At 33.9% G+C, this 24,487-nt stretch overlaps 2 protein-coding genes across 4 annotated transcripts in view; one reads left to right on the top strand and one right to left on the bottom strand.

The window, feature by feature from the left end:
• Positions 1 to 24,487, bottom strand: part of LOC125061232 (gamma-tubulin complex component 2-like) — a 38,771-nt gene that overhangs the window by 7,336 nt on the left and 6,948 nt on the right. For all 3 annotated transcript variants that reach the window (XM_047666552.1, XM_047666551.1, XM_047666553.1), the window contains exons 10-12: positions 23,245 to 23,360; positions 21,614 to 21,785; positions 20,902 to 21,070 (exon numbers count right to left, since the gene is read on the bottom strand). In XM_047666552.1, coding sequence (XP_047522508.1) covers positions 20,902 to 21,070; positions 21,614 to 21,785; positions 23,245 to 23,360 — 457 coding nt within the window. The remainder of the gene's footprint in view (positions 1 to 20,901; positions 21,071 to 21,613; positions 21,786 to 23,244; positions 23,361 to 24,487) is intronic.
• On the top strand, positions 84 to 20,107 carry LOC125061231 (transient receptor potential cation channel protein painless). Its single transcript, XM_047666549.1, has 2 exons — positions 84 to 219; positions 17,138 to 20,107. Exon 2 carries the CDS (start codon positions 17,155 to 17,157, stop codon positions 20,002 to 20,004), a length of 2,850 nt encoding a protein of 949 aa, XP_047522505.1. The 5' UTR covers positions 84 to 219; positions 17,138 to 17,154; the 3' UTR covers positions 20,005 to 20,107.

Consider the following 24,487-nt stretch of genomic DNA (forward strand, 5'->3'; position numbering starts at 1 on the left):
ATTTAATTAAATAATTTCCGAAAACCACTTTACAAATATTATAACCATCAGTAATTGAGTTAACCATTAGAGCAGGCTCAGCAAGTTTCCGCCTACCATTCGACTGCGCTCGCGCACTCAGTCGTAGTGTTTGAGTGGCGCGCCCGTCAGTTAATTCGCGGACCAATAGCAAAGTCAGTGAAATAAGTGATTGTGGTGTTTCAGTGTTTTTTAATTCAGGTTTGGATTAATTCAATAATTTTCCACAAATATATGACTATTTCATTTCAGTAAAGCGTCCTTTAAAGAGTGTTGATCAATTTACGTCGTTGGTCAAAGGTCTTATCCTTATTAAAGCTTTGTAAGCGGTTTGCAGTTGAATATTGAAACATATTCAAGTCAAAAATATTTAGTTATATATGATAGAAGAAAAACACATATTAACAACATATTAATACAATTCAGTTGCAAAAAATTAATCCTATTCGAAGAATTTACTACTTCTAATTTGAAAAAGGAACATCGTCAAACAAAGCATTATTAAATGTAGCTTTTTATTATTATCAAACAAAATTAAGAAGCAGCATATGGCTGTAATACTACATGTGTCGACTGAACCCTTGAACAAGGTCATGACGTCATTATGGTGATGCAGGACATGCGGGTCTGATAAATGGGAATCGCAAGTGATAAAGTGATACATCCCGTCTGCTTTACAACACACAATAGTCAACCTAAACAAAACATAATGTATATCAAATTTATTAACATGTTAATGGTGGCAAGTGGTCAATTAATTATAAAATCGACTGTGTTTTGTTTATCAATTTCAATATCAATTTATACAAACATTTCACAATTAAAAATCGACTGTGTTTTGTTTATCAATTTCAATATCAATTTATAGAAACATTTCACAATTAAAAACCGACTGTGTTTTGTTTATCAACGATTTAGGAATTGTTGACATTTATAGAAACATTTCACACACACACAGCTTATTCCTTCATGAGACTATAATTTTAAATACGAAACAAATTTGTGATAAATAGGATTAAAAATACATTATGTGGATATGTTGAAAACAAAGAATTGATCCATCACAATTTGTTTTCGTTCAAGTGCCGTTATCAAACTGTTTCATAACTTAAGCAATTCGTGTTAAAAATTATCAATTTCTTATAAGTATTGGACATAGTAGAATTATTTAAATTATTCAACAAATTTCATTGTAACTAATAAAATGTATGCACAGCTAAAAATAGGTACAATGCACAGCTATTGCAAATGCAATGTCAGGTTCTAGTAACTGGTTAGCTTCATGCTTGCAAATGGCTGATTAATGTACATCGACATACCTTATTAGCGATATCAATGACAACATAGATTTAAAAGTGCCTTTTACATGAAATTTTGCTACACACGTATATTCAGAATTAAGCGACTCTCAGGCCGAGGATCTCCTTCAAATCTTTTCCAGTAAAGAGTTGCGCCACTCTTTTCTTCATGTCATATTTTCTTATATTGAAGGCATATTTTATATTTAAATTCAAAAATCATTTAATCATATACTATGTAACACAATGTACACTTATGATCGTCAAAAAAAAATGTATATGAAATGCTTCTAACTTTACATTTCGTACCAGTTCTCAAATCAAAGGCGTGGCGCGGAGAGAAGAACTGGCAAAAAATTCTCCGCCACTCCTTTTAATCGCCATGTTTTTTTTACACAACATTTGTAAGGAGCTGCAACCATTATTGTTCCACATGACATCTTAAGTAATTAATAATAATAACATAAATTAAAAACAAAGACATGTCCTCTATCAGCAGGAGGCATGGTGAAATAGAAGCACGCACTTACGTTCTCGTAGGAACGCAAACACATAGTCGAAATAACTAATATCACCGCATACACGAATTCAAGTACGACCAGTCACCACAAATACACAGTACACTAATAAATATTGTATTCATTTGATATTCGTATATAGCTATAGCATAACCATTCTCTTTGTCTCATTTATAAATTATCTTTATACACAGTGATCAGCCTTTTGTAGCTCACGCAGTCATCCATTTTTCTTTGATACCTTACAATATTTTCCATATACTGTTATACCCTTAGTATGTAAGCTACATATATATATAGTATGTTAAGGGACGGCTCATTTACCAAGTGGGAGCAGAGATAGTTTCGTTTCTTAACAAAAAGACATATGTTTTCTTTCTTCTAATTTCGAACTGATTTTTTTAAAGACTATTTTAAATTCCCATACGAACAAGTGCACACATATGGAAATATCAAAGTATCTACTGTACTCCGAGGTGAGAGGTCAACAATATAGTTATTATGTGCTCTACTGTATTGGAAAGTTATCGAACGTTCAATCTGCAAATCATAGGAATAGGTCGATGTTTTCTCACGGTTTGCGAGTACATACTCCTTACTGACCGCCGGAACCAGTTTCTGCAATTTAAAGACGCCCTGCGTAGACGTAAAAAACAATTTGTTTACGTATTAGATAATAATGAGATTTTGAGTGAGTGACGGCATGTTTTTAAGACTTAAAAAACGAATAACTAGGATTTTTCGACCAAAAAGATTGCCTGTTTTTTGTTTTAAACCAAAAATATTGTCTGTTTAAAAGTAATAGTTAAAATATAACCACATCGTATTAACCGCGTAAACCGCATTTTTATCTGTGTCCATTTCTATTGAATATTCGTCCGTCGTAGGTAATAAATTCTCACTTTGAGATCTTTTTTGATTTTGATTTTGTATCTTTTATTGAGATTTTATTACTATACGTGTACCATACCAGCCTTAACAAGGTCACATTATGTGAACTGTGTGTCTGTCCGTCATTTGTAATAACAGAAGATTTTTAAATCGTATCTAAATTTTGAAGCTACAAGGTCTTATAGATTTGACAGATTTATTAATTAATGCTAAATTAATCATTTTATTGAAACATGATCAAACCTGCACGACAAATAAGCTTTTAATCAAGAAAGCTTTGCGATAACCTTAAATATCTTATCAATAAATTACTTGCACTGTTAAAAAAGATTTCATCAAATCACCATAATGTCATAGATTTTAGATAAAACAATGTTTTAAATAAATAATATATTAGAACAGTGTTGGCCTAGTGGCTTCAGTGTGCGACTCTCATACCTGAGGTCGTAGGTTCGATTCCCGGCTGTGCACCAATGGACTATCTTTCTATGTGTGCATTTAACATTCGCTCGAACGGTGAAGGAAAACATCGTGAGGAAACCGACATGTCTTAGACCCAAAAAGTCGACGGCGTGTGTCAGGCACAGGAGGCTGATCTCCTACTTGCCTATTAGATTGAAAATTGATCATGAAACAGATTCAGAAGTCTGAGGCCCAGACCTAAAGAGGTTGTAGCGCCACTGATTTATTTTATAAATATGTATAGGTAACGTTATAAGAAACTAAAAACTTCGACCGCAATGCGTAACGAGAATCCTGGCTTCAATTTCCAACAAAACAATAACTTATAATCGATACAGCGGAAATGCAGCATTGTTGCTTACGGTACTTGTAAATCACAAAATCGCAATACCTGGTAACAATTGTCACCGAATACAGTGCATACACTCATTTGTTTATTGAATACATTATAAATTTCCGGCACAATAACCAATAAACACTGTACCATACATGTATTGTGACAGCCCGATATGGATGTGCCAAACGTCACTTAAGGTCTCGAGGTTAGAAGCATTTGAATAATTGAATTTATAATCTATATCTAATATATAAAGTTCTCGTGTCACAATGTTCGTTCCCAAACAAAAGAAAAAAATATGGTTCGAAAAGGCTCGACTGATTCTTATGAAATTTTTATACATATTAAGTAAGTCTGAGAATCGGGTACTATCTTTCAAACCCCTAAGTGATAAGGGGTGTCCACCCCAATTTCTTTTAATTGTTTACAAATACATATATAAATACATACATACAACCCCTAATTTTCACACCTCTATTTTTTATTATTTATAAAAATAACTATTTTTATTGAACTAAAAAAAAATTTCCTAATTTACATGGCAAAACAATGTTTGCCGGGTCAGCTAGTAGTATATAAAAATCTCACAGCGTTTGTAACCTAACTCCTCTGAAATTTATGAAATTATTTAGTGTTAGAATTTTGTCTTAAAGTATTATATTTGTTAGAATTGGATCTTAAAGTATTTCCTATAGCTAGCCATTATAATAATTGTTCCCTTTAATTTTTTATTCTTAATACCGAAATAAGTGCTGTAATATTCAATACAGTTGTCGATATAAGAAAAATTACACATAGTATAGCAAAAAACGTTTACCAAAATTCAAAAATCATTTAATCATATAGGTAACATATTGTATTGTATGACTCGTCAGTAAAGAAATACATATTATAGCTTCTAATTTTACATTTAGTGCCAGTTCTCAAATCAAGGGCGTAGAACGGAAAAGAAGAACTGGCAATAAACTCTCCGCCACTCTTTTTAATCGCCATGTTTTTTTTTTATATAACGTTTGTAAGGAGCTGCAACCATTACACCATGTTCCACAGACATCTTAATTCTTAAGTAATAAATAATAATAACATAAATTAAATACAAAGAATTGTCCTCTATCAGCAGGAGGCATGGTGAAATAGGAGTACACACTTACATTCTCGTGGGAACAACACGCAAACACATACCGAATCAGTAAATCTATATCTAATATATAAAATTCTCATGTCGCGGTGTTTGTAGTTAAACTCCTCCGAAACGGCTTGATAGATTCTGATGAAATTTTGTGTGCATATTGGGTATGTCTGAGAATCGGACAACATCTATTTTTCATCCCCCTAAATGTTAAGGGTAGTCCTTCCCTATTTTTTTTTTAAATTTTTAGATTTTTTTAAATTTTAATTTTTTTATGATACAGCATTAAAAAATACATACAACCCCTAATTTTCACCCCTCTACGATCAACCCCTATTTTTATTATAAATGATAAACATGGCAAAACGACATTTGCCGGGTCAGCTAGTAAAATATATATTTGTTAAACTATGGGTTTTCGGTTGCAATACTCATTAATACGGTGAAGGACGGCCGGTTAGAATAAGATTCAAGGTCGAAACTTAGCACTAAGTTTATTAGTAAGAACTTCGTACGTCTAATACGTTCTTAACAAGTTATATTTAGCGCTTAGTCTGGACTGAGAGTCACCCTTATATACAAAGACGACGGTTTTATTTCGTGGCCCATTGAAGGTTCACGGGACTGCGAACTACTTATGAATTTTGTTATTATTTATTTATTTTTACGACACACGAGACTCAATGGCTTGAATGACGTGTAGATTGGTAAATGTCAATGATGTACAGTCATACTATTATTATTTGTGTTTGGATAAGTGTTAAATTTTAAAAGAAATACAGTTTAGATGAAGTAAATAAATACCTAAAAAGTGTGTGACTAAAAACCACTCGTCACACACTTTTTAGGTATTTCCTTCTTGAATTAATTTTTTTTTTTAATGTTGTACTTTCTAAAGGAAGGAACTTACGGAAGGTATTGTTGTATGAATTAGATTGAAATTTTGTAACTAAAATAAATTATTATATATATTAAAACATAAATTATACTTTTATAGTTAAATCGCGTCAATCAATTATTCTTTATTGATCTTACAGATTATTTACATAAAATTACAGATTTTTTTAAAATCTAGTAATATTATTGAAATAGTAGGTAATGATTATAATTTTCTCTTTAAAATCAATTAAATCTTTCAATGCATTCAATTTCATTTGAACGGCACCATTTTTATATGTAAATCTATCTTTTATGCGGTGACACTTTCAATCAAAGTAACTAGAGCCTCAGAAAGATTTTGGTATAAATTAATATTAAAAAAAAAACCTTAAAAGTAGCTCAAAAGCCTAGAGCACTTTCTTCATTACATAAGCGTAATGCTTGAAACAGCGTAAACAATGCAAAACAAAAACATACGAAGAAAAAGATGTGTCCGCCGTGCGGAACGAAAGAGCAAATGGAAAGCGTTTGACTATGTAGGTTTGTGATTTGTAAACTCTCCATCACAAATTCAACCGATATAGAAATCTGCGCCCGTACTCTGTAACTTCCAACTGAATCGACGTTTTTGTATGAATTATTTGACCGCTGTCGGTATATTTATGGGAAGTTTTTTTTAATATAGAACAGGGGGCAAACGGGCAGGAGACTCGCCTGGTGTTAATTGATCCACCGCCCATGGACACTCAACACCAGAGGGCTCGCGAGTGCGTTATTTTTTAAGAATTGGTACGCTCTTTTCTTGAAGGACCCGAAGTCGAATTAGTTCAGTGGTTACATATAGTGGCGGTGCGCGGCAACTGCCTTAAAAACGCAGAGTTTAAGAGCTTTGCTTACAGAGTAAGGGTCCTGATAATTATGATATAATAACGCTAAATCGTCCACGAATATTTATAGATACCAAGAGTCAACGTTACATTGAAATGACTTTTCATTCGATTTTTGAAAATTCTTATGTAATCTGTGTGCAACTTGGTGATCTGTGAAAGTGTTTTCTGACATTTGAGATGTATGTGCCTACGACATACATACAAAGATTCTTATTACTTATTAATTTACTTATATAAAAACTTATTAGTTAGAGTGAATGAAATGTACGAATTATACTAAAGTTTTTAAGACTTTCGAATTATCTATTAATCGTTTATACTCGTTAAATAATATTGTATGTAGCTATTGTCAATTGAAATGGGATATAAAATATATACCCACTAGCAGACCGGCCAAGCGTTGCTGTGGCTAAGGTTTTTGTTATATTACATAGTAGTTCCCTTGAATAACTATATTCAAACGGTAGGAGAACACCAGTCATGGGGGCCAACATGCTTTTTCATGCTTTTTTGTGGTAGACCATTAAACTGTAGCTTATGTGAAACGTTGGTACGTTCAACATAGCGCCATCTGTTAGAATTGTGACTATCAAATAATTAACAAATAATTTGCAATAAAATAATATTGCGGGTATAAATTGAGATGTAAGCTATCCTATCTTTTAAGTTAGATCAAACCGCACACGGTGTGCAAATTTGATTGATATCGGTTCCGTAGTTTAGGAGTCCATAGCGGACGAACAACGTGACACGTAATTTATATATAAGATAATATTGTTGATTGAAAAGTGCGATGTAAATATAAATTTACAATTTCGCATCGCTTTAGAATTGTTGCTTCCATTTTAAACAACTTCAGGGCCGATCCAGATTTTGCTTTTATGGGCTATTAAGTACTTTAATGTAACAACCCAATCGCAATTGCATCGATCGCCAAAATAAACATTCGACGAATTCATCATTACTTTTTAATCACCCTTGACTCAGTTTGACTTTACTCATTGGTCTAGTGGTTAGTACCCTGACTGCGAATCCATGGGTCCCGGGTTCGATCCCCGGCTGAGACGAACATCGATGTGATGAGCATTTGGTGTTGTGCTTAGGTCTTGGGTGTTTAAATATGTATTTATATGTCTATCTATCTATAATATGTATGTATATCCGTTGCCTAGTACCCATAACACAAGCTTCACCAGCTTAGCATGGGACTAGGCCAATTGGTGTGAATTGTCTTTAATAAAAAAAAAAGTATTGAAAGGCGGATAAATAAAGATGGGGTAACATACTTCGTACTATGACAGGAGTCGTCCATACTAGGGTCTTCGCTATATTTTCACCGTACGAAGTTAATTACGATCATAAGAAAAATATTGTCGGGATCATTGTGAAAGGGGATCTTGAAATCAGTGGCGCTACAACCATTTTTTAGGCCTCAGAAATATTTTTCATTATCATTTATCAATCTAATAAGCAAGTAGGTGATCAGCCTCCTGTGCCTAACACACGCTGTCGACTTTATTTGGGTCTAAGGAAAATCGTTTTCCTCACAATGTTTTCCTTTACCGTTCAAGCAAATGTTAAATGCGCACATAGACATAGAAAGTCCATTGGTGCACAGCCTGGGATCGAACCTACGACCCCAGTCGCGCGCTGACACTAAGCCAATACTGCTCTCTCAAAGGCATGTACAAAACTAAAAACAGTACTAAAACAAGTAAAATAATAACAGAAATTCTACCGTACCGTACCTATTTAAACGGTTATAACAAAAAATTCAATTACTTTTGATTAATTTAAAGACCTTTGTCAAGATAACATTAAAAATGCTTTATTCCAATGCGAATAAAAAAAAACAAAAACACGCAACAGATCTGTACCGGAAGGCCTCTAGATGAGCGGAAATGTACCGGCAATTGTAATCTCTCCATATTATTTATATAATTGCAACATGCTTTCTTTTTGAGAGCATACTTCCGGTGTTAGTCACTGATACAATATCTGTTAACAAAAGATGAATAAATCTGTATAATTGAGCAGTAGTCTCAACTTTTAACCCTGACCTTTCGTTAGCCCCAGCTGTGCACCAATGAATTCTACTATATGCGCTTTAAATACTTGCTTATACGGTAAAGCATCGCAAGGAAACCGGCACCTCAAATATCATTTGAATCCTTAAAGGCCGATTTACATTATCTTAGTGTTTAGGAGAGTGCTTTAGTACAACTTGAAAGGCAAGTTCTTTAGCGTAGCGTTTACTAAAGCAAGTAGCGTTTACATGTTTCAACTAAAGTACTATCCTAAAGCACTCTCCTAAACACTAAGATAATGTAAATCGGCCTTAAGACAAAGACGGCTAATCACCTACTTGTATATAAAGATACATACATCATACACCAAGGCTTGTAACCAGATTTATAGATTTTCATACTTTATCCGTATGTATCATATGTCATAGTCGTCGTATCATCGTATATATCATATACGTATACATAATAAAAATCAAAGGTGATTTAAGGCGTCAGAACTACTGGTTCTATTAAAAAATAAAATAAATCAGTGGCACTACAACCTTTTTAGGTCTTGGCCTTAGATTTTAAAATTTGTTTCATGATCATTTTTAAATCTAATAGGCAAGTTACGCCGTCGACTTTTTGGGTCTAAAACATGTCGGTTTCCTCACGATGTTTTCCTTTACGGTTCGAGCAAATGTTAAATGCGCACATAGAAAATAAGTCTATAGGTGCACAGCCGGGGATCGAACCTACGATCTCAGGTATGAGAGTCGCACGTTGAAGCCACTAGGCCAACACTGCTCAACTGGTTATTAGAACCTTTTTTGTGTTAAATAATACGTCTAACATTCCATGACATAGCTTTTTTTAAGACAGTTCTTGCTGTGCATCACCAATTTATGGAACAAGCCTGCCATTCCAGGTATTGTCTAATCGTTACAATCTTCAAGAGATGAGCATATATTAAAGATCGGCAACGCATTCGCAAACCACCTTGTCGTAGGTGTCCATGCACTTTACTCAAAATACTGCCTACTCTATTGCCTCCTGCTCTTAAAAAAGAGAAAGTCATAAACAATCATAATTACACTACGACCGAATTAATACCGATGAAACCGCAGAAGTCTGGAAGAAACTGACTTCAATTACTTTTTTCTCGTCTTATGATATTCTTTGTGATGTAAATAAATTGTTTATTACTAAACATAATGATCACATTACAAAATCACATCACATTGTGAGTTCAAGGTTTAATCAAACTTAAAGAGCAGTTTACATTTATAATTAGAACGCGCCATAAGTTACAAAACTCTAAAAATTATTAAGATTTTGTGACAGTAAAGTCGTTTAAAATGATTAACGTTATACGGTACAAACTTCAACAAAAACTCCGACCTCTCCGACCGACTCCAAACAAAAAAAGAATAAGTTCCGCCGACCATTTCGTGAATCACTAAAGATGAACATTCCCTCCGCTTAGAGGTAATACCAAAATATCGCGTTAACTCCTTAGTGGGACACATTGCGTGACTTTATTCATAATGCCCTCTTTTTCAAAATATAGTTTCGGAAATCGAGAATAGGATTATAAAAGTGACAAATTCACTATTATATCTAATATATAAAATTCTCGGGTCACAATGTTAGTTACCATACTCCTCCGAAACGGCTTGACCGATTTTTATCAAATTTTATATGCATATTCACTAGGTCTGAGAATCGGCTACTATCTATCTTTCATCCCCCTAAGTGATAAGGGGTGTCCATCCCAAAAAAAAATTTATTCTTTAGAGAAAAAAATATTTTTATTTTTTGATGATACAGCATACAAAAATACATACAACCCCTAATTTTCAACCCTCTACGATCAACCCCTATTTTTTATTATAGTAGATAGTTATTTTTACTGAACTAAAAAATGTTTCCTAGAAATAATATACATGCCAAAACAACGTTTGCCGGGTCAGCTAGGATTATATATTATATTTGAAAAACTAATTTTATATTTAATTGGTCCATGGACGATTAATTTGAAACCATAAGTGGATATGAATATTTTAAACATTCATTATAATAGTTTTATGCATAAATTTTATGATAGTTACAGACGCTAGCACTCATGTTAACTTTACAAGCTCACTACTTAAATATGGACAAATATTATTCTCGATTCTAAAACCGCACTAACAGTTTTAAACGATCTTCAGAATAATTATTATTATTATATTTTATGCTAGTTCCAAGTACTTCAAAATGTTCACTAAATACACTCACAACTTTTTTAATATAATGGTCAGGAAGCTCATCTGATGTTAAGTGAGACCGCCGCCTATGGACACTCAATGCCAGATGGCTCGCGAGTGCGTTGCCGGCCTTTTAAGAATTTCTAGATTAGTCGATATTTCCTTGAAGGACCCTAAGTCGAATTGGTTCGAAAATAATTCAGTGGGCAGCTGGTTCTACATAGTGGTGGAGCGTGGCAGAAACTAACAAACGCTCAGTTGTGAAACGACGGCCGTCGAGGTCATAAATTTAAAATAAACAAACCAGATTTTACTCGATTCAAAAGCCGAACTTATAGTTTTAAACGATTTTCGTAATAATCTCTAAACAAATTTTAAGCTTCGTGGCATCAACGCAAACAATCTTATCAGTTTATCCGCAAAGCTGAAGCCGGAAGATAACATTTTTTTCACTGAAATTTACTAATTTTATATAACACTAGCTGGCCTGGCAAACATCGTACCGCCTAACAGTCGATTCTTTATTTTTTTTTAAATACTAATAATACTATTCGGGACACCGGTCTAGCTAGTAAGATAAAAAAAATAAAGTTGATAAGACAACAAATACATTATGTCAAAAAATAAAAATTTACCTTCCCGGAAGTGGAGGGGCCACTAACACTTAAACTTTATGGTATGGTATTAAAGTTCAAATTGACTTTTAAGTATTATTACGAATCTTTTGTACGGGATTTCTATATTGCCGTACAAAAGATGTGTGAAGAAAAAGTCCCGTAGAAGAAGTGTTGTTTTTAGACTTTTTCACTCGATTTTTTTTAATTTTTCTCTCCATAAGAACCATCCTTGTACTTCAAGGAATATTATAAAAGGCGTTTAGGCGTTGTTGAGTTATGCGCTTACCAACACATTTTGCGATTCATTTTTATATTATAGATTCCTAATTACCATAATATATAAACATGAATGACAAGTATTTTTTCGTATTAATGAATGCATATCTATATTGTGTGTAGTATAATATTCTCTTTGATTGTTGTGTTAATAATAATATCTAAATATTGAAATAGAAAAGTTACAAACGGTTAATGTATGGAAATTTGAATGCCTATGAACAAAACATAAGCAGAGCGGAAGAATCGACTTTCCTTAGCTGTCATACAAGTATCATATTAACATATTACTTGACGAAACTAAATAAATAAATCAGTGGCGCTACAACCTCTTTAGGTCTTGGCCTCAGATTTCTGAATCTGTTTCATGATCATTTTGTAAATCTAATCGGCAAGTAGGTGATCAGCCTCCAGTGCCTGACACGTCCACTGTTTGGGTCTAAGACATGTCGGTTTCCTCACGATGTTTTCCTTCACCGTTCGAGCAAATGTTAAATGCGCACATAGAAAGAAAGTTCATTGGTGCACAGCCGGGGTTCGAACCTACGACGTCAGGCATGAGAGTCGCACGCTGAAGCCACTAGGCCAACACTGCTCTAGTTTATTTATTAAAATTTAAGCCTATTAAAAAAAGAAGTAGAGCAGTGTTCATCTAGTGCAGTGTTTCCCAACATTTTTTGTGCCATGAACCATGTGCCATGAACTTAGCCTACCTAAAATATAATTGTGGAATTAAGAAATTTAAATGATAGGTTTTAGGAAGAAATCACTAGGAAATTGATAACGAAACAATAAGTAAATTTTCAAAACATAATGAAAATCTGAAATTTCAAATAATTTTAATAAAGATTTTTCCTTATTAATTTAGTGAGATCCTTGCGCTTGATGCCGCACAGAGATTTTATATTAGGTTCCAATTTGGTTAGCTTCAGTCTCATGTCTCTGTTGTGTTTTATCCAGCTGACTTCGATTGTTCCCCAGTGGGGGGCCGGCCCCACGTTGGGAAACACTGGTCTAGTGGCTTTAGAGCGCGATTCTCATTCCTGAGGCTGTAGATTCGAACGCAGGCTGTACGCATTAAGTCTCGCTCGTACGGTAATGGAAAACATCGTGAGGTAACTGCCAAGTCTTAGACCCTAAAAGTTGACTGCGTGTGTCAAGCCAACAAGGCTGATCATCTACTTTCCTATTAGAAAAAACAAATGATCAAGAAACCGATACAGAAATCTCAGCCTTTAAAAGGTTGCCACTGTTTGTTTTAATAATAAATAATTGTTTTACACAGCTTATGCATAAGTGCAACTTTAGAAGGAATCCAATTGATAATAAGAATTCTTTATATGGAAATGTGAGTGGGTGTCCGTGTTATGTTACTCACTGGTCGACGTATTTTCTTACAGATTCCAATTCCAATTATATTCCCAACAAGGCAATTTGAATCTATCTACTACCTACTATATTATTTCAATATTGTTCAGATACGTTTATTTGTTACTGTTGTGTCAAAACCCCGCGAAGTATGACCAGAACATTTTCATTGTGTTTATAATAATTATTACTTATTTCAAATTATTGATCCATATTTTGTTAAGTTAGTAACCATTCAATTACTTAACAAAAGTATCTATGGTAGTACGGACAGCGTACTATCTTCTTAGAATTACACGATTAGAAAATAATATAGCTTTTTCATATTATTTTCTATTATCTCTGGTATATTACATCATTTTCTTTTCTATAATCCCCTGGTATATAAACAATGGTTGTTATAGAAACAGATATATTGTCAAAATACCTGGTATTTCGTGGTATTGGGTGAAACTTTATCATGGTAGTATTGTTTTATGTTCACCCATTGGAACGTCATAACATTGAGATACCCCACATGTTTCAATGAAGCTAAATTTGTTACAATGGAGCTCTGCTATTGTACACCTGTTTATAAACCAATTGAGGTGTTTACATTCCAAACTTTTTTTTAAATTTAACTTTAGCTGCTTTAAAAATGTATTCTTTTAATACATAATTTTACGTTACGTTAGTATTTGCAATAGTATACATACAAGTATGTATGAACAGATAGAAAATGTTAAAATTATTTGTGATATATTCCCGTTTATATTATATTCCTTTAAATCATCTTAGGAAATAGTCCAAGTATCATTAATTGGTTTAGTATTTTTTGAGTTAATTCCTTTGTGTGTGTACATATATAACACGAATTTAAAGTCAGTAAAATTCCTAAAATTATTTTATTACGCAAGACAAACAAAATTTTTAATTAATCTACTTAAAAATTCTAATGACTTCATTTTAAGAGAACCACTGTGACTCTAAATAAAGTAGAAAAATATATAAATACTGTTGAAACAATCAGGTTCAGATATCTTAAACATGCCGTCACTGACCATTTACTCATACATTGCATAAGCCACCGCAAATATTTCATTAGCTTGAATAAACGAGGAATTAATAACACAAACAGAGAATGCTTAAAACGCAAATTGGTGCTTCAATAAACGGTTACTGAACTTAATACGCATTCTACGTAAAATGTAATAAATTTTTGACGTTAAACGAGACCTTAAGTCTTCTGAATAAACTCTGGAATGCTTCTATTAAATTATTGGTATAATAATATCATGTGGTGCAATTTAGTACAATTAGTTAATGAGTTTATGTAAAGGGCATTGAACCTAGTCTAGATTTGAAATATATCTTTAGTAAACTTAAATACATATATACGAAGTTCAGTAGAAAGTAATGAGATGATTGTAGAGAAAAATTAAAAGTCAAAAGAAGACGTTTACGAGACTTGGGGTATTCAGGAACGCTTAGGGTATGTTTCACAATGTACGGATAAGTTCTACATAAGTTCCAAATTAGCTATTTATTACTTATTGGTAGGATAACCACTATTGTTGCGTTTCACGACTGTCAGATAGCGCTATTCGTCACATAAAGTCCATCATAAGTTATGAGTCCGATGAATGTCAAATAGCACAATTTATCTTCCAAATAATTTATATGTTGCATAGCTATTTGGTACTTTATCCATATATTGTGAAACAGACCCTTAGTCTAAGTTCCCTACATCGAAAATGTATTGGATTTTGACATACAAAAGTCATATCGTAGTCTCAATTGTGCACCGTACTTACGGCCGTAAGACTAAAATATATTTTTTGTTATCCACTATCTCTGCTGCATTGAAACTACACATTATATAGCCTATAAAATTATTGGTAAAACTACGCCACTTATAAATTTTTCAATTAGAAGTAGTTCCTGAAGTTAGCCTTGAATTCAGCTTTATAAGTTGGTATTTATTATTATTATGTTTGGTAACATTTTTTTTATAGGTCTACCTACTACCTTATAGAAATTTGCGGGTATAATTAATTTATAATTAATTGGTATAATTATACGTTGGTATAATTATATATATATGGTATTATATATATAGTATATGTATAATTATACGTTGGTATAATTATATATATATGGTATTATATATATAGTATATAGAACATTCGAATACACCTTCAGAGGATGTTGTTTAATTTAAACAATGCGTCGTGAGGCCGTGTGTCACGACCATGAAAAAACATGGTGCGGGTTATTTTATATTCATAACGAAATCGGAACGCGCTTTTCGGAATGAAGGCTTATATTTTGGTAGAATTTATAAATGAGATAACCTTATTCATAAAAACTTAATCAGTCTAATTGTATTAGTTTTAGTAGTCTTTCGTCGCCTACTGTCAAATTGTTGTTTGAAATAAAAGATAAATAAAGTGCCACATACTTTTCTGGGCCGGTAAGAGCGTCTCTGTCATGGATATAAGTAGGATTAAAATTAACGATTATATGGGGAATAATATGAAGTCATGCTTACTTAATAATTTATTGAAATGTCTTAAAAAAACAATGTATACTACTTATCTGGAAAATACAGTTCTAGGTTTAAATAAAATGTGACACAAACTTAGGAACAATTGATATTATAGGTTTTGTTACTGCACTATTAATATATATTTTAAGATACCTAGCAATCAGCACCGTTCAATAATTAAAACTTTACCATTGTAATTAATAATGCAAGGAATAAAAATAAATACGTAGTTGAATTTTTATTAGATGTTGGTAGATAGTAAAATTATTTATTGTACGCGCCAAAATGGCGGATGTACCAATTTCAGCCGCCGACCAAGAAAAGTATGTGGCACTGTACGAGTATGTTGCTGTTTTTATGAATAAGGGATATATTTTGTTTCGTAAGTTCTATAAAAGGTTTTGGTATGTCTATTGACGTTAAAGTAGTTAAGTGATGTCAAAAATCTTTATCTTATTGAAGGCATACGCGAACCTATATATTATATTATATATAGTAAATAGTTTTAATTATATAATAGCTATATGCTATAAATAATACGGTATAGACGCATTCTCTGTTTGGTTGATAACTTTCTTTTGGTTTAAGACAAGCCAGTTTCCTCACGATGTTTTCCTTCACCGCACAAGCAAATGTTACTCACGCACAAGAAAAATATATATTTTCTGCTAGATTTATAGAGTTCGGGGCAAGAACGACACAAAACAACGGTATTCATCAAAAGAAATCTAAACCTAAATTATTAAATTAACGAAAAAATTATTAAACAGCCGTCTTCATTGAATATTTGACCTAATACAGAGGTCTTGCTTTATTTCGTAAGACTTAATTTTAGTATCAAATTAAAGTACGTATAAAAAGTGCAAATCAAAATAATTGCTCGCCTCCCATAGAGCGGCGCGTGCGATAAAGAATTTCTGAATAATTGCCCCTTCATTACTGCTTTCGTCTGACTATGAGCTCATTAAAATGTATGATTTAATCACAACGGCGTAACTGTTAATTGTTCTGTTTCCACTAACAAACTATATTTAATAAGCGATTTTAAAACTTGAAAGAGTTTTGTAAAATAACAACCGAGCAGTGTTGGCCTAGTGGCTTCAGGGTGCGACTCTCATCTTGAAGTCGCAGGTTCGATAACCGGCTGTGCACCAATGGACTTCCTTTCTATGTGCGCAATTAACATTCGCTCGAACGGTGAAAGAAAACAACGTGAGGAAACCGGCCTGCCTTAGACCCAAAAAGTCAACGGCTGCGTCAGGCACAGGAAGCTGATCACCTACTTGCCTATTAGAATAACAAATTATCATGAAACAGACACAGAAATCTCAGGCCTAGACATAAAAACGTTATAGCGCTAATGATTTATTTATTTAATAACCCATTCTCGTTTATCTACGGTTTTTCGAAACCTTTCAAATCGCGTATACTTAGCTTAAAGAGATTAGCAGTGAAATATTGATTCCCACGTCCGTTTACACTAGTTAGCCTAATCAAATGTACATGAACTCTTCAAACAAAGTTGAGGAAATGAAACATTTATCCCTTTACAAACCAATAGTTAGACCTTTTAAATTGATAATTGACATTAATTGAATAATAACGTAAACAATTTTGACCAAAACTTCAATTAATTCGATGGGTTGACCTAATTAATATTTTCTATTTACAGATGCCCGCTATTGAGTCATGACACGCGACAACTACGAGATGAATAACAGACTATCCCGTGGCGGATCTCTATTTGGTGGCGACCCCCAAACGCAACTGAGAACAGCCCTACGGACCAACGACTATGCGACCTTCAAAAAGTTAGTCGGCTATGGCGCTGTCGATCTTGAATACGTATACCCATATCCCGATTATAAAACCTGCCTCGAGCTTGCAATTTCTGAGCCCAACAAAAAGGATTTTGTTAAACTTCTATTACAACACGAGGTCCAAGTAAACAACATAAATGAAACGCATGGAGCAGCTCCGATACATTTTGCTGTTGAAACTGGAAACATCGACGCATTGGCTCTACTCTTGGAAGATGATAGAATCGATGTTAACGTAAAATGTAAAGGAAATACAGCACTCCTTATGGCTATTAAACAAATACAAGATTTAGATGATGACCGCGAACGGGAATTGGCCGTGTATGAAGATATGGTTGAACTATTAGTGAAAGCGGGCTGTAATGCGAACGCACCAGATCAACGAGGGGTTACACCTGTATACTCTGCAGCGAAGCAAGGTCTTGAGAGGGTAATAACATATATCTTAGACTATTCAAAGGACCCAGTTAACTTAGATTCCTATAAAGATATCAGAGGGAAAACGGCTCGTTATTACCTGCAAGAAGCGTTTCCACATCTTGTCGCAAGATTTGATTCTAACTCTGAAACTGCTGAAATTGTTGATGCTGACAAACTATTTTCTTATCTTAGCAGACACGAGGAAGATAATTTTATACGGGACTTTAACCGACTTGTTAAAAATAATGAGCATCGAACAGTTTTATCAGCAAACAACGGTATGAATACTTTATTGCAACAGGCGACCGATAAAGGTTTCGAAAAGGTAGTGTTGACTTTGTTAAACAATGGCGCTGATCCAAACGCAACTTGTCCAGGGAACTCAGTTCGCCCTGTAGCTATAGCTTGTCAAAACGGATACAGCCGTATACTGAAAATGTTTATTGATCACGAATCAACTTTATTTGATTCCGTCAATAGTGAGTCTCTATTACAAATAACAATAAAAGGCATGCGAACGGGATCAAAGAGCCATCAAATCGATTTCCAAAGTTGTTTGGATATGCTATTGAAAAATCCCAAAATCAATACTGATGTTAACCACAAAGATGTCAAAGATAACACAGCTTTACATTACGCGGCGAGGAACGGCGATTCAGACACAGTACTTGACTTATTGCGCAATGGTGCATGTATAGGGCTGAGAAATAAATTTGACGAACCGCCATTAGCAGACATTAGCGCTAAAACTCTCGAAACATATTTGGACGAATGTATAACAACTAACGGTGAACGACCAAGTGATGACGATTATGAAATACATATCAAATACAGCTTTCTCGTTTATCCCAATAACTCATTGGAAAACGAATTATCTAAAATTCCTTTGATGGACAAATCTAACAATAATGTTGATAAAGAGTTTGATGCTATTTTAGCTCCAGAAACAGAGGCACTTCTATATATGACCAGAAATGAAGAGCTCCGACCGTTATTAAAACATCCTGTCATAACAAGCTTCTTGTATTTAAAATGGCAACGAATTAGCTGTCTTTTCTATGCTAACATTACATTTTATTTCCTGTTGTGGTTATGCTTGATGCTGTATATTATTTTTGGTTATGGAGTTGATAGACACCAACCAAAATCTATCGAAACTTTAAATATTCTTACTCATATCGGTACTAGCATTGGACTAATACTATTAATATTTCGAGAATTATTCCAGTTACTGGTATCACCAACCCGGTACCTTCAGAGCATAGAAAATTGGATGGAAATTGCTCTCATTTTCGTTACTGCCTGGATAGTATGCTATGATTCAGCCCCTGAATCAACGAAACAACAGCTATCTGCTGTAGCCATATTATTGTCATCTGCTGAATTTGTTCTTCTAATCGGCCAATTCCCAACCTTATCCACGTACATTGTAATGTTAAAAACCGTTTCCTGGAACTTTTTCAAATTCCTACTCTGGTACTGCATCCTAATCATCGCATTTGCTTTGAGTTTTTACTCATTATTTAGAGAGGACGTAAAAGATGAAGAACAAACAGCACCAAATCCAAATCCAGCCCCAGAAGATGAGGAAGAGGACTTCTTCAAGGATCCAGGCAGTTCCTTATTTAAGACAATCGTCATGCTGACGGGCGAGTTCGATGCCAGCTCAATAAAATTCAGTACATTCCCAATTACAAGTCACATAATCTTTATAGTTTTCGTTTTCATGATACCCATTGTACTGTTCAATCTGTTAAATGGTCTAGCAGTCAGCGATACACAAGAGATAAGAGCAGACGCTGAATTAGTCGGGCATATATCTAGGGTAAGGCTGATATCCTACTTCGAAAGCGTCTTGATAGGTAAATCATATACAAAGCCAATGCGATGCTGGTCATGGTTCGCTCCATATATTCAAGACCTTCAGTTTATAACCCCGAAGACATTATGTATGAAACCATTTGCCACAAGAATTAGTTTATTCCCACATTTCCTGCCGAAATACAGGATAATCGTGAAACCAAACCAAGATAACAGATTTGACATTCCACATCCAGAACCTGGTAAATATGGGGATGATTACGAAGATATAGAAGGCGGGAAGTGTTGTTTCGAGCGCTGTCAGGCGAATAGATTAGACAGAAAAATCGTGAAAAATGCAAAAGTTGTTATCAGTAAGAAGACGTACATCTCAGAATTCGACGAAATTAAAGACAAACTATCCCATTGTGAAAGGAAGATCGAGAGCATTGAAAGCACACTGAAGAAAGTTTTGCAAAATTTAGAAAATAACTATTAATTGTAACAGAAATTATTTCGTAACTTATTATATATTTATTGCTATGTTAAAATATGCTGCCTTTTTAGATATTAACCGCTAAAAATAAATGTTCTTTTTAACAGTGTTGTGTTTAAATTATTTATATATTATCCAACTAAACTACACGTATACGTTTGTGCGTTAGTTTAAAAATTAAAAAAAAAACATATTTGATTGAAATTTTTCACGCTCTGGTTTAACTTTGATTAAACAACCAATAGTTTTCTACAACAATATTATACGTACATCTTCATTTAATAAATACAACGAGATTTAGAATAAGTATACAGCAATTACCCTTTTTATAACACTTAATCATTTTTAGAAACATGCATGGTACGTAGTTACATTAAAATGCGCTATTTTATTGCATTGAATTTGCATTCAAAAATAAAAAAACCTAGAATTTAATTGTAACAACTTTTGAGTTATAATTTAATTTTTATATTCAAAAATATCTATCGAATAAACCACAATAGTCACCTTTTGAGGGGTGCAAAAGCTATATGATGGCCTGCCGTTTTAATTAAATAAATCTTATATATAAAATTCTCGTGTCACAATGTTACCATACTCCTTCGAAACAGCTTGACCGATTTTTATCAATTTTTATATGCATATTCAGTAGGTCTGAGAATCGGTTACTATCTATTTTTTATACCCCTAAGTGATAAAGGTTGTCCACCCCTAACATTTTATTTTTAGTTTTTGACGAATTTTTTTTAAATTATTTTTTATAATGTGTGTTAAAAATACATACAACCCTAAATTAACTATAAACTATAACCTAATTAAACTAAAAAAATGTTTCCTAGAAATAATATACATGGCAAAACGACGTTTGCCGGGTAAGCTAGTAAATAATAAAATACTCACACTATCTAGGCTCTGAATAAGATGACACCAGGATGGCTCTATAACTTCCATGCACATGTAGTATTGCAAGTGTTGTACGCAACTCAACATACGCTGGCGAAGAGCGAACGCGTCCGCGTACAAACGGGCTTCTGAGAATCTCTTCACCACTTTGTTGTACAGCCACACTCTGGAATTATTTTTGTTTAAAGTGTCGTCACTTCGTTATGGGCCATATCGTTATGGGGCAGATATATTTCTACATCTGATTAATTTAAGGCAAGTAGTGCATACAAAACAAATAATTTAATTAAGATTTTTTGCAGTTATAATTGTAAAGTATTTGAATATTGCAACTATATGGGACCATATTAACTTTTTACTTGGGGAGCGTTCAAGTATTACGTAACGAATTTTGGGAGGGGCGTCCTTTTGTAAAACGTTACGATGCGGGGATTGAATTACGCGTTATTGTAATATTACTATCGACTTTCCAGTACTTTACACCACATAATGGTAACTTTTAGGTATAAAGAGTCACTAGGTGAACGTTTTAATATACTTGGGTACAGAAAAATGTTACGGCGCGTTACATGAAAAATGTTACAGGTCAGTAAAACCGTACACCTTTTACTAGAAATAGATTTTCCGGACTCGAATACTTGCATGGTCACATCCATGTTCATATGTTCTAAACTTAAGAAACAGGCTATTCGATTATAGGTAAACTTACCGACAAAGCAGCCTTTCCACATGTTTACAGAAGAAGAGATGTCTGAATATCATCTGATAGCAGGCGATGGCTTTGTGGTTAATTATGAGTGAAACCGGCCATTTCACTTCCATACCGAACGAGAATGTTTCTATACCCGTGAGTGGAGGACAGTCCTTGTTCTGCTTGTACTCTGGAATAAAAACAAATATTCAAGTAAGGTTTTATATACCTTGTCTATGAAATGTGTTTCCAAATATTTAACAAGATTTTAATAATCATTTCAGATTGTCATTTTTGAAGTGAAAACTTCTTTAGCGGCGTTATGAAAAATTGATGAGAGTAAAATTTTGCGCCCCGTGACACAAAATTATCAGTATGAAGTTGCGCACGGAAGATGCTACGGCATTGGACATAATTTAAAAACAACATTCGAATAATACTAGAATTTATGTTACACTTAATGTAAGAGAATAATAATAAATATTTATTTATTTAATTTTTCAAATGTTAACTGAACTTGACTATAATGACTCCTTTCCCAGTCTTTGATTATTTAATTGTAATTAATTATTTGCATGCAATCAAAAACTATTTTTAATAATGCCAAAGAAGTATAACTTCTTACGCGCGTACATAATTACACGCACCCTTTTTTTTATTATGTGTATTGTTTACAAATTAAAGACTCATGACTTTAGAAACCCGCCAAAACCCTTCTCTAGGTAAGATGGCGACGTACCAGAACCCATTCTGTAAAGTGCCTGTAAACATGTAAAAAGAAGCTATTTACGGGTTAATTATCATTCCTTAATTACACATATACTAGATTTCTATCAAAATCAGTCTCCCAGAAAAATTAACACAAGACAGTAGGTATAAGAATTAGATAGATAGATATAAATTAGAAGCATACCACGTCATCATCTGTCACGTGACTGAGACGTATAAAAACAATATTTTACCATGGATTTTTGAAATTACACCTAAAATACTTCATACTGTCGCATAGTTTATTGGTTATTTCCGATGAACTCTCCAAATTAAAAGTAAACTAAAATTGAGTGAGTGACGTCATATATGTTTATTTGTGCAATTTAAGAATGATAAATAATTTACCCGTAATTAACCTAGTTTATATGTTTACAACCATACTTCGTAGGCACTGGTGCGAGACTTTGCCTCGAGAATCATTTTGGTTCTTAAAATTATGTAAATTAAATTTAAATTTATGTTTATAAAGCCTTAAAAATTTAAAATAACGTACGTATATATTCTAGTCACTAATAAATCTGCAATGGTTTTTTAAATCTTGTCAAATTTCATACTTAAAAATTTAATACTAAACTTCAACCTTGCGATTCTGTAACTCACTTTTCGAACTCTCACAGCGGTCGTGAAGCAGTCATTTTAGGATTTGGCATTCAGATAAGGAGGGAGCTTATAGTTTATTGTTTATCAGAATGCCAAATCGTAAAATGACTGCTTCACGACTGATTAGAGCGCGTGTGAGAGTTCGAAGTGAGTTACAGAATCGCAAGGCAGCTGTTAAATTTATGTTTTTATAATACTGTGACTCCACCACCCTTTATTTTAGTCTCAGACCTGACCTGATTTTGGAATATTTTCTCTGAAGTTTTTTATATACATACCATTTTCTTCTTCAGTTTCAATGGACAATATTTTAAACATCTGGAACTGGAGATCATACGGCGATAATTCAACTCGCATATCCTCATTGTATGGGTCATGACGGGCTGATGATAACCTGCAATTTTTAGTTATCTAATTACTCAACTCTTTATAACGAATTTCGAGCTTTTTATTCGTTATAGAGAAGGTTCGTTATAGGGACGAAAGAGAAAAAATATATACTTAACCAATTACAGTAATCTATATATATAAAAGAAAGTCGTGTTTGTTACAACACTTATAACTCGAGAACGGCTGGACCGATTGCCATGGTTTTTGATTTGTTGGATTTGTTTCCGTCCCGAATAGCAGAATAAGCAATAAAATATCGGATAAGTTATCGAATAACAATTAATTAATTAATTAATTTTACGAATGCAAAAACCATATGGTGCCATCTGTTGACAAAACTACGCATCATTTTACGTCGAATTCGTGTCAGTTCAAGAAATTCCGATCTTGAGGTGAATGAGGAGATGCATAACCATGCTTTGATCCTGATCAAAAGATGTTGGATATCAGAAAGTGCTTAACATGCAGTATCGCCATATTGACGCTAGAGAGAAGATGTCTAATGTGTAAAACTGTCATTCTTCTTTCGCAATGGCAAGCAATAAAACATTTCTGTATTTGCAAAAAAGTTGTATTAATGTAATACTTAACATTAATGAAATCCTAAAATAAGTTAAATTAAAGTAACAACGATATTATAAGGTTGTAGGGCGGAACGAAGTTAGCCAGGTCAGCTAGTTATCGTTGGGGTGCTGTGACGTTTCGGCTTTCGCAGGTACTGTCTGGCCATGGATGCTTTGGGCGGTATCTTCATAAGGTGCCTAGAAGGGAGATGCATCCGTTGTGCCACCATTGCGGCGCTCCAAACGACACGGCGGAGCATACTGTGGCTGAGTGTGTCACCTGGACAAGGGAGCGTCATGACCTGGTATCGGTCATAGGGTCGGACCTCTCTTTACCGGGTATTATTTTAGCTATGCTAGGAAGTGAGGAGGCCTGGAGTGCAATAGTCACCTTCTGTGAGCATGTAATGCTGCAGAAGGAGGCAGCTGAGCGATTGAGGGAGAGGTCTGGGGATGACCGTAGACTGACCGGTAGTTCAAGGCTGGGGGCTCGACCTCGAGTGGCCCGGAACCGCAGGTCTTGAATGAGCTCTCTATGTCGGATATAAGCCCGGGTCCCTTGGGTAGA

Source organism: Pieris napi, chromosome 23, assembly GCF_905475465.1.
Source record: "Pieris napi chromosome 23, ilPieNapi1.2, whole genome shotgun sequence".
Lineage (NCBI taxonomy): Eukaryota > Metazoa > Arthropoda > Insecta > Lepidoptera > Pieridae > Pieris > Pieris napi.